This window comes from Apiotrichum porosum, assembly GCF_003942205.1.
Source record: "Apiotrichum porosum strain DSM 27194 chromosome Unknown scaffold_7, whole genome shotgun sequence".
Lineage (NCBI taxonomy): Eukaryota > Fungi > Basidiomycota > Tremellomycetes > Trichosporonales > Trichosporonaceae > Apiotrichum > Apiotrichum porosum.
The window spans coordinates 1,046,724-1,060,349 of NW_021167114.1; the positions used below are offsets into that span (position 1 = coordinate 1,046,724).

At 56.9% G+C, this 13,626-nt stretch overlaps 5 protein-coding genes and 2 non-coding genes across 7 annotated transcripts; 3 read left to right on the top strand and 4 right to left on the bottom strand.

Moving 5' to 3' along the window:
• Positions 1 to 2,103: 2,103 nt before the first annotated feature.
• EHS24_008710 (uncharacterized protein) lies at positions 2,104 to 3,219 on the bottom strand (the record flags this gene model as incomplete). The annotated part of the gene is made up of 2 exons (XM_028624015.1): positions 2,104 to 2,871; positions 2,953 to 3,219. 2 exons carry the CDS (start codon positions 3,217 to 3,219, stop codon positions 2,104 to 2,106), a joined length of 1,035 nt encoding a protein of 344 aa, XP_028475989.1.
• A 333-nt stretch (positions 3,220 to 3,552) lies between these two features.
• EHS24_008711 (uncharacterized protein) lies at positions 3,553 to 4,998 on the top strand (the record flags this gene model as incomplete). Its single annotated transcript, XM_028624016.1, has 2 exons — positions 3,553 to 3,903; positions 3,955 to 4,998. The coding sequence occupies 2 exons, from the start codon at positions 3,553 to 3,555 to the stop codon at positions 4,996 to 4,998; spliced, it is 1,395 nt and encodes a 464-aa protein (XP_028475990.1).
• Positions 4,999 to 5,341: 343 nt separating this feature from the next.
• EHS24_008712 (uncharacterized protein) lies at positions 5,342 to 6,727 on the top strand (the record flags this gene model as incomplete). The annotated part of the gene is made up of 3 exons (XM_028624017.1): positions 5,342 to 5,716; positions 5,792 to 6,125; positions 6,174 to 6,727. 3 exons carry the CDS (start codon positions 5,342 to 5,344, stop codon positions 6,725 to 6,727), a joined length of 1,263 nt encoding a protein of 420 aa, XP_028475991.1.
• Positions 6,728 to 7,022: 295 nt separating this feature from the next.
• EHS24_008713 (uncharacterized protein) lies at positions 7,023 to 8,695 on the top strand (the record flags this gene model as incomplete). The annotated part of the gene is made up of 6 exons (XM_028624018.1): positions 7,023 to 7,205; positions 7,261 to 7,450; positions 7,492 to 7,686; positions 7,822 to 8,122; positions 8,186 to 8,472; positions 8,511 to 8,695. The coding sequence occupies 6 exons, from the start codon at positions 7,023 to 7,025 to the stop codon at positions 8,693 to 8,695; spliced, it is 1,341 nt and encodes a 446-aa protein (XP_028475992.1).
• Positions 8,696 to 9,010: 315 nt separating this feature from the next.
• On the bottom strand, positions 9,011 to 12,578 carry EHS24_008714 (uncharacterized protein; the record flags this gene model as incomplete). The annotated part of the gene is made up of 3 exons (XM_028624019.1): positions 9,011 to 9,158; positions 9,196 to 9,497; positions 9,540 to 12,578. The coding sequence occupies 3 exons, from the start codon at positions 12,576 to 12,578 to the stop codon at positions 9,011 to 9,013; spliced, it is 3,489 nt and encodes a 1,162-aa protein (XP_028475993.1).
• Positions 12,579 to 13,102: 524 nt separating this feature from the next.
• Positions 13,103 to 13,216, bottom strand: EHS24_008715. Its single transcript has one exon. It is a non-coding gene; the product is annotated as a tRNA-Leu (tRNA).
• A 258-nt stretch (positions 13,217 to 13,474) lies between these two features.
• Positions 13,475 to 13,583, bottom strand: EHS24_008716. Its single transcript has one exon. It is a non-coding gene; the product is annotated as a tRNA-Leu (tRNA).
• Positions 13,584 to 13,626: the final 43 nt, after the last annotated feature.

Sequence of the window (13,626 nt, forward strand, 5' to 3'; positions counted from 1 at the left end):
CTCACACTACTGATCGAGGACCCCAAGTGACTACCTGACAGCTCAGCCATCTGCGCAGCTGCAAAGTATCCCGTTGGTGCACCTGGAGCCTGTTTCTTGCTCGGCACATTGTTCCAAGTTGCACACACAGCCTTGGATTCCTGTTGAGGGTTGAGGAGGACGAGAGAGGCGTAAAGGGCACAAGAGGGATGCCCACCGCCCACCGCCCACTGCCCACTACATGCATGCGCCATGCGCTCAGGCAAGGCCATCTTCACCTCATCAGTGTCACTGAACAGATCCAGTCCGTGACTGCGGTGTCAGTTGTGATATAGGCACCTGCTCTGTCGTGTACTATATGGCATGCCGGCCCGGCCCGTTCGGTACCGCACAGAGTCTTCGTTGCATACACAGCTAGCACACACACCCAGCGCAATTGACACAGGTTCACCGGTCGGGTGCAGTGCGGGGAAGGCAGGCGGCATGGGCGGCAGTGGTACTGCGAAGTGTTCTCTGCTGCGACCGTCACCCTCCTTCAAATCATTCCAGGTGATGTTCCTGATCCCAACTGTGCCTTCAAATTTGTCATGCTAAGGAGGAAGGCGGACGCATTTGATCTTTCGAACTTGCATGCCACGTTCCGTGTTCCAAATGGCAGACACAAGGACGCGGAAGTCGACGCCAGTGAACTCTTCCGTGGCGGACCCGGGGTGGACACGGAATGGGTTTTCCCGCCGACAAGCTGTCAGCTGGCGGTTCCAAGCCACTCCGTCTACGCTGCATCTTACACCATTCCGTTCAAGAAGGCCTGTGACCTTACTCTCCAATACTGTACGTTTCTAAGCCGAGGATTACAATGGTTGTGGCGGGGGACCTTACACAAAGCCACAGCCGCAACCTGAATGGCCACTGCGTATATCCTAACGAAGCCGGTAACGAAGCCGGCTGAGACGGCACAGTATGCATCCCTTTCTGCCGTCGTCGTTCGGTTTACGCGAGCTGCTTCTCCAGCAGGGCCTTGGCTATTGTATGACTCTGCGTGCTGACTGACACCCACCCACCCACTCTCTGGGTTAAGTGCTGCCATGAACCCTACGCGGGCTTCGGTCTGGCTCGTAGGTTGCGCAGCACGGTGGTCAGTTGGACTGTCCTAGACCGAGGCAAGGGCATCGCACTGGTGGCCGATCAAGCCACCGGCCGGCCACCGGTAGACGGAGCCGTTTGGCGGCCCGAAACGTCTATAACTGCCGGCCTTGGTCTCTTTCGGTCTACACCGACAGCTCTGGAAACTTTGGGGCAAAATATCGTTGCTGTGGCGTTTCGTCAGTCGGCAACCTGGGTTGCCGATCAGATCCCCTTTGCCACTGCCACACCGTCCACCCAACCGTCCACCGACGCCAGAAGCGTCAGAAGACCCAGCTGATGGTGATCGTACAGATGGAGCGGCTTGGACGTGGTGCACCATGCTAACATTGGAAATACTACAACGTGGCGGCGATCCCTGATCCAGCTGATCACCAGTGCGTGTGTCAGTATTGCTCGGCTGTACGCGGCTGTGGGCATCCTGACTGATAAGGCGGTTGATGCTGTTGCCGGATTGAGCTCATTCGCGCCACAGTTATGTCGGCTGATACATTAATCTCTCAGTTTTCAGATCGCGTAAGCCCCTCCCAACCGTTGAGAAAAAAACCATGCAGTCCCGCCGTCTGTACGATTGGGGTTCGCAGTAGTATGCCGAATGGGTCGTTCTCTCCTCTCTCAAGTCACGTGATTGGGCCAGGAGAAACACACTATCCCTCCAGTCGGTGCGGCCGGGGGTCCAAGTCGGGCTAATACTTGGTTCTCATTGTTTTCAAAATCACGTGACCTCACCCTGGAGAAACACACTATGCCCCCGTCCATGGGTCGAACCCGGTGGCCTGGTGGCCGATACGTGGTTCTCTGATTGTGACCGTCAAAGCACCCAAGCAACACACCAGCCCTCGTTGACGGCCGCGGGGGCCAAAATCGTGGGCGAATACTCGGTTCACAATGCTCAATGTTGGTGGTATGACGCGTCGAGGCAGTAGCGCGCGCATCCCAGCTTTTGTCCCAGTCACTTTGCATGCATTCCTCAAACATGGCTTAAACTATCGGCGCCGACACTGCTCCGTTTCGAACAACACCTTCGTAAGCGTGGCTGATCGGACCTTGGAAGTAGGACTCCTGGCCCAAAGCGTGGGTACGGAGGCTGTTCATGGACGTGGTGTGCCTTGGTTGGGGTGCAAGGGGTGTGCCGAGTGGCGACGACGGCACGGTGTGAGCGCGTGGTTCTGGGATAGATGTAGTAATGGCACCTTGGGCAGAGGTCTGCTGGGAGGAGTGTCCTGTCACCACAGGAAGGAGAACGGCCGCAGAAGGAAGCACCGCGGTCGGTTCGAGTTTGGGGCCCGTGGTCGTTGCAACTGGCTGAGTGGCGTGATTGTCCTCCTTGAAACGCTCCGCCCAAACCTTCCTGGCACGGTCAGCACGCTGCTCATACGTGGCGGTGTTGTGTCTCCCTGCCATGGTGTTGATGATTGCGCGTGCCTCCCTTGGACTGCAGAACTGGACGGTGCGTGTGACGACCTTGACCTCGCCCTCCTTCTGCGCGAAGTCTCCGAGGGACAGTGGATCGAAGAAACCGCGTTCACTGAAGGTGAAGTACTGCCGCGAATCGACTGTGCGCCTGAAGGTGTGGTTGATGAGAATGCGTGCGAAGTTGAGCACCTCGAGCCTGGACGGCATTTGGAGAGGGGATTCTTCGCCGCTGAGCGCCTGCTCGAAGGCCAAAACCGCCTCGTCGTACACCTCCTCAACGTAGCCGTTGGTAATTGTGACCCACTCCGATACAGTGTTGGGGATGCATCGTAACTTAACGTCGTTGCGGCGACGCCATAGGTTTCTCCTCGTCAGTGGGTTGTTCGCGAGTAGACGAACTCATATCCCAAGCACCCTGTCTACAATTGCCAACTTGAAGCCTGGGTTGCCGAGCTGTGCCCAGTCCGTCTGGGGAGCACTGGAGGCAATGTGGGCCCACAACTTGCTAGCCTTTCGACAGGCCCAGTGGATTTGCTGCTCATTATCACGATCCTTAGCGAAGGGAGGAAATCCAAATGAGGTGCCTTGCCAGCTTGAACGGGGAAACGCAGAGGGACGGTTGTCGCCATCTTCGGCCTTGGCAGCCAGCGGGGCATTGGGCGATGTTCTGACGCTGTCCATCGATGGGAAGTAGTAGAGGGGATGTAGAACTGATGAACGGTACGGTAGACGGATATCAGAGTGAGTAAACAGCAAAAATGATGTGACGAGAGTGCGAGTGATGCACACATTTTACACCGACACAGACACCATCACCGCGCACACACATGCACACAGGCGCGGACGCCACATTTTGTGGCATTTACACGGTCCGTGACCCTTTGCCCCACCAGCTCCAGCTTGAGACTTGAATATGCATCAGTGATGCCTTTTTATTAACGTACATATGCACGCTGCAAGTCTGTAGCTACCTCTGAGTCCCTTGCCTCTTCAATACATCTCTACTTCGCCGGCATGTCCACCTGGCGCGACGTATTCCGGCAAATTGACTCCAGGACGATTCCATGGGCTCATGAACCTGGATATCCACGAAACCGTCCCATTAAAAGTCAATCCATCTCCACATACGACGTCAAGACTAGCGCTAAATGGCTGTTCACTCTTGACCCCCTGGTTTGCAAGGATGATCCCTTCAAGTGGGGAATCAAGATCCAAGGTTGGGTCGGCGACGACGTAGACGATCAAATCGGGTGTCTTCAAGAGTTTCTGGACGCACCGTGCCCAAAGGAGATCACAGACCATGTGGCCGAGCGGCTGATGGCCTGGCAACGGCTTGAGGCGGATGGACATTACCTTATCAACGAGGTAGGTAAATTGGGTCCTCGTGCAGTGAGGTACAAGCTCTGACTCACTCAGGCCGAGCTTCAACACCAGATCAACAACGACTATACCCGGGTCCTGCAGGTGTTCCTTGGTCAGCCGGGCATTCGACAGCTCTTTGCGTGGTCAGACATGTCATCAGACCTCCCAGCCCTCCGTCCCCAGTCTACCGTTCAATTCCCAGTCCGCAAACGAGACAAGAGTGGGAAATACAATACCAATGACAATGGCGACCCGTCAACAGGCCTCCTGAACATCATCCCTGACCTGCCAATCATCTTCCGGCCTCCACGGACCCAACTCTACTCGACACAGTTTAATGTCGCTCAAGCCAGTGAAATCAAACCCATTCGCACAGCCCACGACCAGATGTTGGAGTCGGTTTCCCGCTTTGCGAAGGAGGAGGGTGTGGCCATGGCCTATCTCCATACAAGCGGGAAAGTCTCGTTTCTCATCGACGAGCGCTTTAGCGGCTTGCCCTACCTTGAGGAAGCCCTAGTTCACATCATGGGTTGTGGTGGCTACAGTGTCCCACTGGCTCTCCCTGGTGTCCCTCTATACAACGGAAACGCTGCATTCGTCGCCGGACATTCTTCTCTTGATCCCACTGCCCGCCTCTTCGTTACTCCGCCCTGTGGATGGAAGCGCGAGGGTCGAGCCGAGTATAGGGATGGGACAAGTAACGTCTCGCATCTGGAGATCATGCTTGGGCTCATGGCCCACAACCTTTCCCAGCATCCAGTGCGCGGCCCCGGAACTGCTCAGCACAGTTTTGAATACGAGGAACTGTACGATAGCAGTGTTTTTCGCTACCGACTTGAGGGGGACGCAGGTGTCGACCACTATGGTGACAGGTATGAGGACTTCGATATGACCGAGGAGGACCCAGACACAGCCTCCGACTACCCACTTGACCTCGATTTCTTGTTTAACAGGGCATTTGAGAGCGGAGGTCAAAGGCAGCAGTCCTCCAGCCAAGAAATGACCTGGAATGCCTATGACCCGTTTTGGCACACTGCGCAAGACCTCACGATGCAGCTGTTGCGAAGGGCAGAGCAGAGGAACGGTGAACAGTTGTAGCCGACGAGTCGCCACACGAAGTGCGTCAGAGAGTGTCCGAGGTCATACACACACATACACTTTTTCATGCATCCACTGAATCTAAGCGCCGTCACCGACACGGTTCCGTTCTCGGACGGGAGCCTGGGAAGCATGGCTTATGGGATGAAGAGGATTGGCTTCCAAGAGAAACCCGACCACACCCGTTGGAGTGGGATGCACACACCCATCGTCATCGATCCTCACCACCTCTCGCACCCATGGATGTGCTCATGTACAGTACCCAGCAAGTTATAATATCATGGCCCGTACGGGGTCTCCATATACCAACCATCCGACCGTTACCTGCATTCCCTCACCCATCATGCCTGACGCCTCCGTAGCCACCACCACTGCCCAGGTGATCACCCTCGCTGCACGCCCCACCCCCTTGCCCACCGACCACACCCTGCCGAGGCTCGTGCCCAGGACCAAGCTCCAGGTCAAATTCCAGCCCACAGCCAGGACGACATTCGAGCTCGGTTCCCTCTCCCATCGCAATTATCCCAGCATGGACGACCTTCTCGCCCTTCCCGCTGAGTCCGTGGTGCACTGGGCCCTTGCTGGCCAGAGCCCCCCGGACCTCGAACGAGGAGTCGACCTGGCGTCCGACTTGGGTGTGCGGGCGTTTGCTGCGTGCATCCGCCTCCTCGGCATGTGCCACAGCCACTGGGACGTGGAGTGGAAAAATATGGTCCCTGTGAGTATGTATATAGTGAATGGTGTTGGCCCTATTCTGCGTGGAGTTTTAGGTACAGAGTGCTGACGCAGGCAGTTCCGCATCATGTCCCAGGAGGATGGTGACGCTCCCGAGATGCTGTACCGCCGCTCCATTGCGGCACTCAGGTGGCGTGTGCGTTCTATAGGTGCTTGGGGAGGGAACGAGGACCCATACTTGACCGAAGAGGCCCAGCCCATGTACTCCGCCGTCGACCAGTTCTTGGCCAGCGTCGCTAACATACCGGGGGCCACCACTCGCTCACCGCTCCCAGTGGCCTTCTGGCGGGCCGTGGGTCGCGACATTCTCAGCATTGCTGTAAAGAGTGACGAGCCCCTTCTTCTGTTCGTTGACGAAGGGCTCCTTAAGAAATACCCAGGCACCCAGGGGGGTGAGTACATAACATGGTGGTCGAGCATGTCCCCTTGGCTGACCTCAGTGACCGGCTGGTACATGGAGAACGACGTCACGTCCGAGGACTACAGCGACTCGGACGAGGAGGACTACTCCCTCGACGATGATGGGTATCGCGAGCTCCAGTGCGAAGCTTGTGAAGACTTCAATGTCCCTCTTCGCTACTTTGGGAGGTACTACACCCCGGAAGGCCTGCAACGGCACATGCAAAACTTCCACTCGCCCATCGCCGACGCGTATCGCTGGATCAACACCCTCAACCACAGCTACATGTCGGGGAGCATGTGGCGCGTCAGCAAGTACAAGTGTCCGGTCCTCAAGTGCCCCATCTGGTACAACACGAGGACCCAGCTCGTCTACCACATCCTCTCGAGGCACGCACATGAGGGACGTATTCCCAATCTCCCATGTGCCCATATCCTCACGCTGGCTGAGGTTATGGCCTCACAGAACAATGTTCACGGGGAGACAGCCAAGCAGGTGATTCCACACTTGCGAAGGCAGATGGAAGAGGAGGAAAAGGAACGCTCAGACGACGAGCGCTTTTGGCGGATGAACTATCCGCTTGCTTATCACTAGATGTGGTGTTGGGGGCATTTTTGGGCGATTTTCGGGCCTTTTCTCACTTTTTACTGTACCAAATACTCTAATTGCATGTATCCACCACAGTATGCGCCGCTTGTGGGAGAGCAAAGTCCAAAACAACACCCAACATTCTCAATTGGCATTGCGATGTGGATACGGCTGGTGGGTGGTCCAGCGCCTGCGCCCCAAACGTGCCATCACCCGTGAATCATGAATCAAACACAAGAAGACGCCCCAGAAGCGTGTCCTCGTTCTCTCAATCATACTTATCACCACCCATCCACCATCCATGGTCCGCGATATCGACCTCCAGAAACCGTCAGATCTCATCCGGTGGGGCCTCCTGCTCCCCCCATCCACCGACCTCGGCACCGCCGCAACTGACCCGGGCTTGCTGCTCCTCGCTCGTGGTATGGGTATGCTCGCCCTGTGCATGCGCGGCTGGAACCTGCCGTGGGCGTCCAAGGAACCTGTGAGTTATCAGTAATGGACGTGTGTGGTGTATACTGAGTGACTAACACCGCCAGTACTCCTCCCTCCCCAACCTCACTCCGGCGCGGCTTGGCGAGATGTATTCCCGCACGCATACGGCGCTCGTGCACCGCTTCGAGATCCTAGGTATTGGTGACAGAAAGGACAGCATCAAAAAGGACAATGGCGAGGACTCCGAAGACACCCACACGATAAGCTCAGGCTCAGGCTCGGTGGTGGACCAGAGTGCGTCCACTACAAACACCCCGCCATCAGCTGACAGCCAGCCAACGTCGGTATTCTGCTTTATGAAAGGGCCAACTTCCGCTCGCTGCTCAAACACCCCAACCAGGCTCCACCTGCCGTCCGTTCGGCCCTTGCTGAGGCGCTTGGTGCTGACATGATGGCTCTTGAACTCCCAGCTACCCAACCTCCGCACGACCTTGCCGCGGCCGAGTCGTGGCTGAGCAGCCAGATAATGTGTGAGTAGGACGAGGTTTCCTCCCAGAGTGTGTTCGTTCCCACCATTCCACCCCGGATCCATGATGATCGTTCCCGCGATCGGAATCCATGCTGTCTCCAACGCTCCAAACCCAGTACGGTTTCTAACCCCACAGTTGCGCTCGAGGATCCCGTGTGGGGCGAAGATGCCGTCCCTGCTGTCGATACCGAGTACGACTGCGACCATTGCCGCGAGGACAGCTACACACCGTGGGAGCTCGTGTGGAAGTACTACTCCCGCCGCGATCTGGCCGTCCACAGGCTCAGCTACCACTCTCCCCTCGCTACGGGCCACCGCTGGCTCGAGTCCCTCCGCCATGACCCGCCCGAGGTGAACGGCAAAGTCCAGCCGCCAATGTTTGTGTGTCCCGGATACGAGTTCACTAAGCGCCTCGGAACGCAGGTGTGCGGTAAGAGGTGAGTTGGTCGTTTTCTCAGAGGGACGTTTGCGCTGACACTGTCTGTCCCCCCTACAACCAGCTTCCGCACCCACGAAGGCCTCGCCGACCACATCCTCCGCACCCACTTTGACGATGTCGGCGCTTGCCTCCCGGCTCGGTACCTGTTGCCTTTTGCCGAGCTCGCGGCTGAACGCACGCCCATGGACAAGCATGCGCAAATCATGAAGAACTGGTTGCCCAAGATCCACGACTGGGCTCGTGCCGAGGACGCAAACAACGACAGCGAGCAGACTCGCCGCTTTACCGAGTTTATGGAACGTCACCCGCCCTCCGAGGAGTTTTGGAAGGTCCCAACACGCTACCTTGGTGGGTTACACTTGGGGGATATTAGCGCTGATTAACAGGTGGAGATGAGACGCCAAAGCAGCACGTGGGAACGAGTGCCATCGATGAGGAGAAGAGTGTGGTTGAGGAGCAGCCTTTGATGGAGGAAAAGACCGCCAGTGAGGAGGACCCCGAGAAGCAGCTCGTGGGTGACAAGTGTGGTATTGAGGAGACGTCCAGCTTCAAAGGAGAATCGGGTCACTGAGTGTGATAACCGACTTCATGATCGATTCTGCTGAAAGCGCCATGTATGCTGATGAAGCCATGCGTAATGTATACTGTGATATTACAGTACCCAGGTAGATATGGCCCTCGGGAGATTACATGGCCTCGGAAGTGGCGAACGATGAGGAAAGTGTTGTGATTAAGAAACGGAAGCCCCAGGACCAGTCATCCCGAGATGTGTTGAACTTGCCGCCCCGGCCGTTTGTACCTGACAGCAAACTGATTTCCAACTGAAAGACAAGCAACTCTGTGCATACTGAACCTCATAGAGGAGGCGTACCCGACATCGACACTATCAAACATCCGACTCGACCTCCTCGGGCCGACCACCATGCTGCGCCCAAGCAGTCTCGACATCCTGGTTCCGGAGGTGGTTGATAAGCGAGAGGGTTTCGTGGAGCGAGTTGAGGTGTTCGCCATTGGCTTCCAGGGCGTGTGTGAGCCTACCCGTCAGTGTCAAAAGCAATACTGCCCACTCACATCTCATAGATTGGGTCATCGTCAGCTCCGCCTTTATTGAGCAGGTCGACAAGTTTCAACTGGTTGGCGACCATGCTGTTGTATCCCGCCTGAAGCTCGGCAGTTACCCGGAACGCGTCGAGCGCATTGTGAAGCGTAGTGCCCTGGAGAATACCAGAAGCGCCAGTGGCGAGGAGGCGGTATGTGTCCAAGGAGGCGCGCAGCTGGTTCTCGTGTGTCGGGGGAACTGGGGTGTTGAATGGCTGAGATTCGTTGGAAGGCGGATTCTGCGAGGTGTGCTTCTGACCCTGCGCCGAGTCCTTCTGTACATGTTAGATGTTGTTTCAACAGTCTGGACAGCTCACTTTTGCCTCGGACACCTCCTTGACATGGTACCGCTTGGTTCTCTTCTTGCTTCCATTGCCCTTGTCGTTGAACTCCACTTGGCGACCCAACAGTCTGAAGCCGTCCAAAGCGAGGGGGTCTCCGAGTGGCTCCAGATTGGTACCCACAGCGTCTGCGCCGATGGAGCGATTCGGGTGAGACAGCTGATCGACAAACTCAAACGGGTCGGACTCAGTTCCCAACACCTGGAACGAGGATAGATCATGATCCTCCGAAACAACAGACCCGCTCGACGAGATAGGAACAGGGATGCCACCTGGGGGCTCGAAAACGTCTCCAGCGGCCTTGGTGGAGGAACTAGCCTTCTTGACCAATGTCACCATGGGACTGTTGACCGGTGTGCATGGAAGTTTGCCGGGGATAGGCACAACGTATGGAGGAGCCAGTGAAGTGGGCGCCTTGAGATTGGTGGTCAAGTTGGGGTTGGTAAAAGTTGGGATAGTGGCGGCCTGGAGCGCGTGGCCTCGAACGACAAAGGGTTTGGCGTTCGGATTGAGGGTGGGGATCTTGTGATGCCGGCCTGGAGCCGAGACAACTCGCTCGCGGATGATATTGTCCTTTTTGACGTGTTGCAACAATGTGGTAGGCTTCTTGTTGGCTGACGAAAGCCCCGCGGGGACAAGTGAAGCCAGATTCTGCTCCCCGCCGCTCGTGGGCACTCCCATGGGAAAGTCTTGCACACGTTGTATCTCCTCGAGAGCCTTACGGCTTCCCTTGTCGAGGCTGATCATGGAGGTTGGGCGGGAAGTCTTTGGGGTACGCACAGGAGACGCGTTTGTGGTGACAAAGGTGAGAGGGTTGGAAATGATCGAGATCGAAGGAAGCTTCGTGCGGTGATCAGACATGGTGCCACGGTCGCGAACAGTCGATTTGGGGGTTGCCCGAGGCGACCAAGATATCGCCTTTCGTGGAGTGGACGATGTGGCCTTGCTTGCCAGCTCAAGTGGTCTAATCCAGGCTGGCGAAGCAGAGTCTTGCTTGTCACTGTCTTCGCTTTCATCCCCAGCGTGGTCCGTCCCCTTGTCATCGGCAGTTTGAGGATTCTGAGTGGAAGGTGTAGTAGCAAGAGGGTTGACCTGGGCCATATCATTCGTACTGATACCTGGTGGTTCCGTGACTTGCTCCCTCCTAGAGCCCGCCCCCCCTTGAGAGGGGGTTTCATAATCCGAGGGAGTTGGGGCCAACTGGGCTCGAAGCGGAACTGGAGCCGTTGGGGGGCGGGGAGAAACCTGCCTACGCGAACTAGCCAGCGGGGTTGAGGAAGTCGGTGTTGGAATGGACGGCAGCAGAGCCTCGCGCTTTGGTGGGGTGGGAGGCGGGAGACTTGTTAAAGGAACAGGCTTGGACCCTTCCGCGGATGTGACCATGCTGAACGAGTTGGCCATCGGATAGACAGTAGGTGGTCCACAAGAGACATGTCCGACGTCGTCCTGGGACATGATCGTGCTTGGGGAGGCGACTGGTGAGACTGTATCTGCTTCCTTGATGGCAGCGTTGCGGCGCTTCTTGTTGGCAATCATCTGGAGGAACTCGAGGTTGGTCATACCTGCAGTCTTGCTCCGTGGTGGGCTTGGGAGGGTGGAGATACTGGATATGCTAGAGAGACTTGCGATACTTGGCGATGGCGAGTTGGACCGCTTGAGCGGAATACCTTCTGGGATAAAAGTACCATAACGGCGCTTTGGGGGAACTGGGGGCTGTGTGCTCGGTGGTCGAGACACAAACGCCTCTGGTGGAGACAACGATACAGTGGAAGCTGCTTTGGACTGGCCGCCCAGACCAGGGATTCTGCTGAGCCTTGGTCCTTCTGGTGAGGGCCTGGCGCTGAAAGCGGGAGAGGACGGTTGGGCTTGGGGTAGAAGGGAATCTTGGAGTATTTCACCGCCGCCACGGTGGATGTCCTTAACGTTTTCCACTTCGGAATGCAACCTCGATTGGAGGCCAGAGGCTCGAGTCCCAATGGTTTGAGTAGGTGTCGCTGTGGAAGCTGTGCTAACAGCCACAATCTTGGACGGGCGAGGAGTGGAGTCGGCTGTCGCAGGTACGTTGACCGTAGACGAGAGAACCTCCTTGGCAGCCCCGGGTCGATGGTAGATGGCAGGAGCGGTAGCTGCAGCATCAAGACTGGGGCTGCTTATCTCCTTCTGCTGGGCTTGCTGGCTCGGGGAGAAAGGTGAAGTGAAGGACTGGAACCCGGATGTTTGTGGTGGAGAACCACCCTGGAGCAGCTCCGAATCCGCTGCGGGAAGCCAGTCAGGGTAGAAGCCAACGCTGGGAGTGTGAGGGGAGTATGGCTGTTGACCGGGATGGGTAGCTCCAGAGGAGAACACGCGTGTCGGTGGGTAGGTTGGACCCGTGTCCGTTGGGGTGGACGGGCGGAAGGAAGGTGCCGAAGGGCGCAACTGGGATGCTCGGTTCGGGGTCATCGCAGTGAGTGGGGGGGCCGCGGCCGCAACAGGGCATGTGATTGGGCCTGGAGAGGATGCGATTGGGTCTGGAGAGGAAGCGATGCTCTTTACCTCGGCCATCTCTCTGAGCCTCTCCATCTCTGCACTAGCCACGCATGGCAGCTCTTTATGGGCTGGCGGGTATGTCTGGTACGGCTTGGGGGGTGGTTGGGGACGTCCGCTGGTGGTGGCGGCGGCGGCGAATGTTGGCAGAGGCGGTAAAGGTGGTACAGCTGGCAAAAGAGGACTGTCGCGAGTACCATGGCTTGAGATGTGTTGACTGGTGAGTGACGAGATGCTAGGCATATTCCGAATCATGGGGGAAGGAAAGTGGATACCGGTCGTGGAACCACCCGTGTTCTGCGGGGACAGGCCACCGCTGCGAAGGCCGTCTGCTGGTGTTGGTGAAGTGGAGCGAGAAGCGACTCTTGAACCTGGACGAGAGTACAAAAGGACTGGGTCGTACTTGGTTGTAGCCGGGGCGTTTGATGGCCTGGGTTGGGAGGGAATGTATTTATCCTCTGTGGGAACTTGGGGCCACGCTGTAGGCATCTTGGCCGAGGCCTGGAGGCCGCTTTACAGAAGAGCAACAAGAAGAGGATGCAGGGTGGATGGGTGGTGCAATGGCTGTGGGAGGATGCAAGTGCAGGAGGTTGCCGTGAAAACGATGGTGGAGATGGGAGAGAAGAAGGAAGGAAGTTGACTCACCCGATCGAAAGCGGTGTGGCGAAAAAACAGGTCTCACACCGTACACCGGAAGCCAAAATCAGCCGCGTCTTAGATTTCATCTGAGCCCGTTCGGATTCTTCCACCATGCCTCCTTCAACACCCGTCCCACAGCCTCTCCGACAGCAGAACAACTGACCGGTAACCAGACAGCTGGCATCCTCTCCTCAGTTCCTCAATCACCCACCATCACATGCAAAATGAACCCTCGCTCCCTGTGGACCGGAGCACATCTCGTCGACGGGGGTTTCCCTCGCCGCCAGTTAGTTAGCCTCGCCTGTCTAGTTCTCATTCTGCCTTCCCTCCAACCCCTCCAAAAAGGTATTCTGGAGGCAGCTAAGCCCCTGTATTGACAAGAGTGGGATTTGAACCCACGCCCGAAGACTGCGAAGCGAACGACCTTCCTCAGTGATGAGGAGGCAGTCACCTGAACACAGCGCCTTAGACCACTCGGCCATCTTGCCGCTTACGTCACCTCCTTTGCCATTGCTGCTAGATGCTGGAGACTGTTCCCCCAGATCCTTGAGGTACATACACGTCGAGCTCCTCCCACTGGTGCACCAGGACCAAAGTGTGTTCGAGGATCGAGCGTGGCATTCCTGGTGGACGAGTCGTCCCCTCCGCCACCAAAACTTCTGCCAACCGTCCCCCGTCCCTGCGACACTCTTCCACATCTCCCAGACGTCCAAAAAGCTTGGCTTGGGAGGCAATGAAGCCCCTTCTGACGAGAGTGGGATTCGAACCCACGTCCGAAGACTGCGGATGACAACTCTTCACGAAGAGGAGTGGATCACCTTAACACAGCGCCTTAGACCGCTCGGCCATCTCGCCGATTATGTCCGATGAACGGCCTAGGAGTGATGTTTGCTAGCCA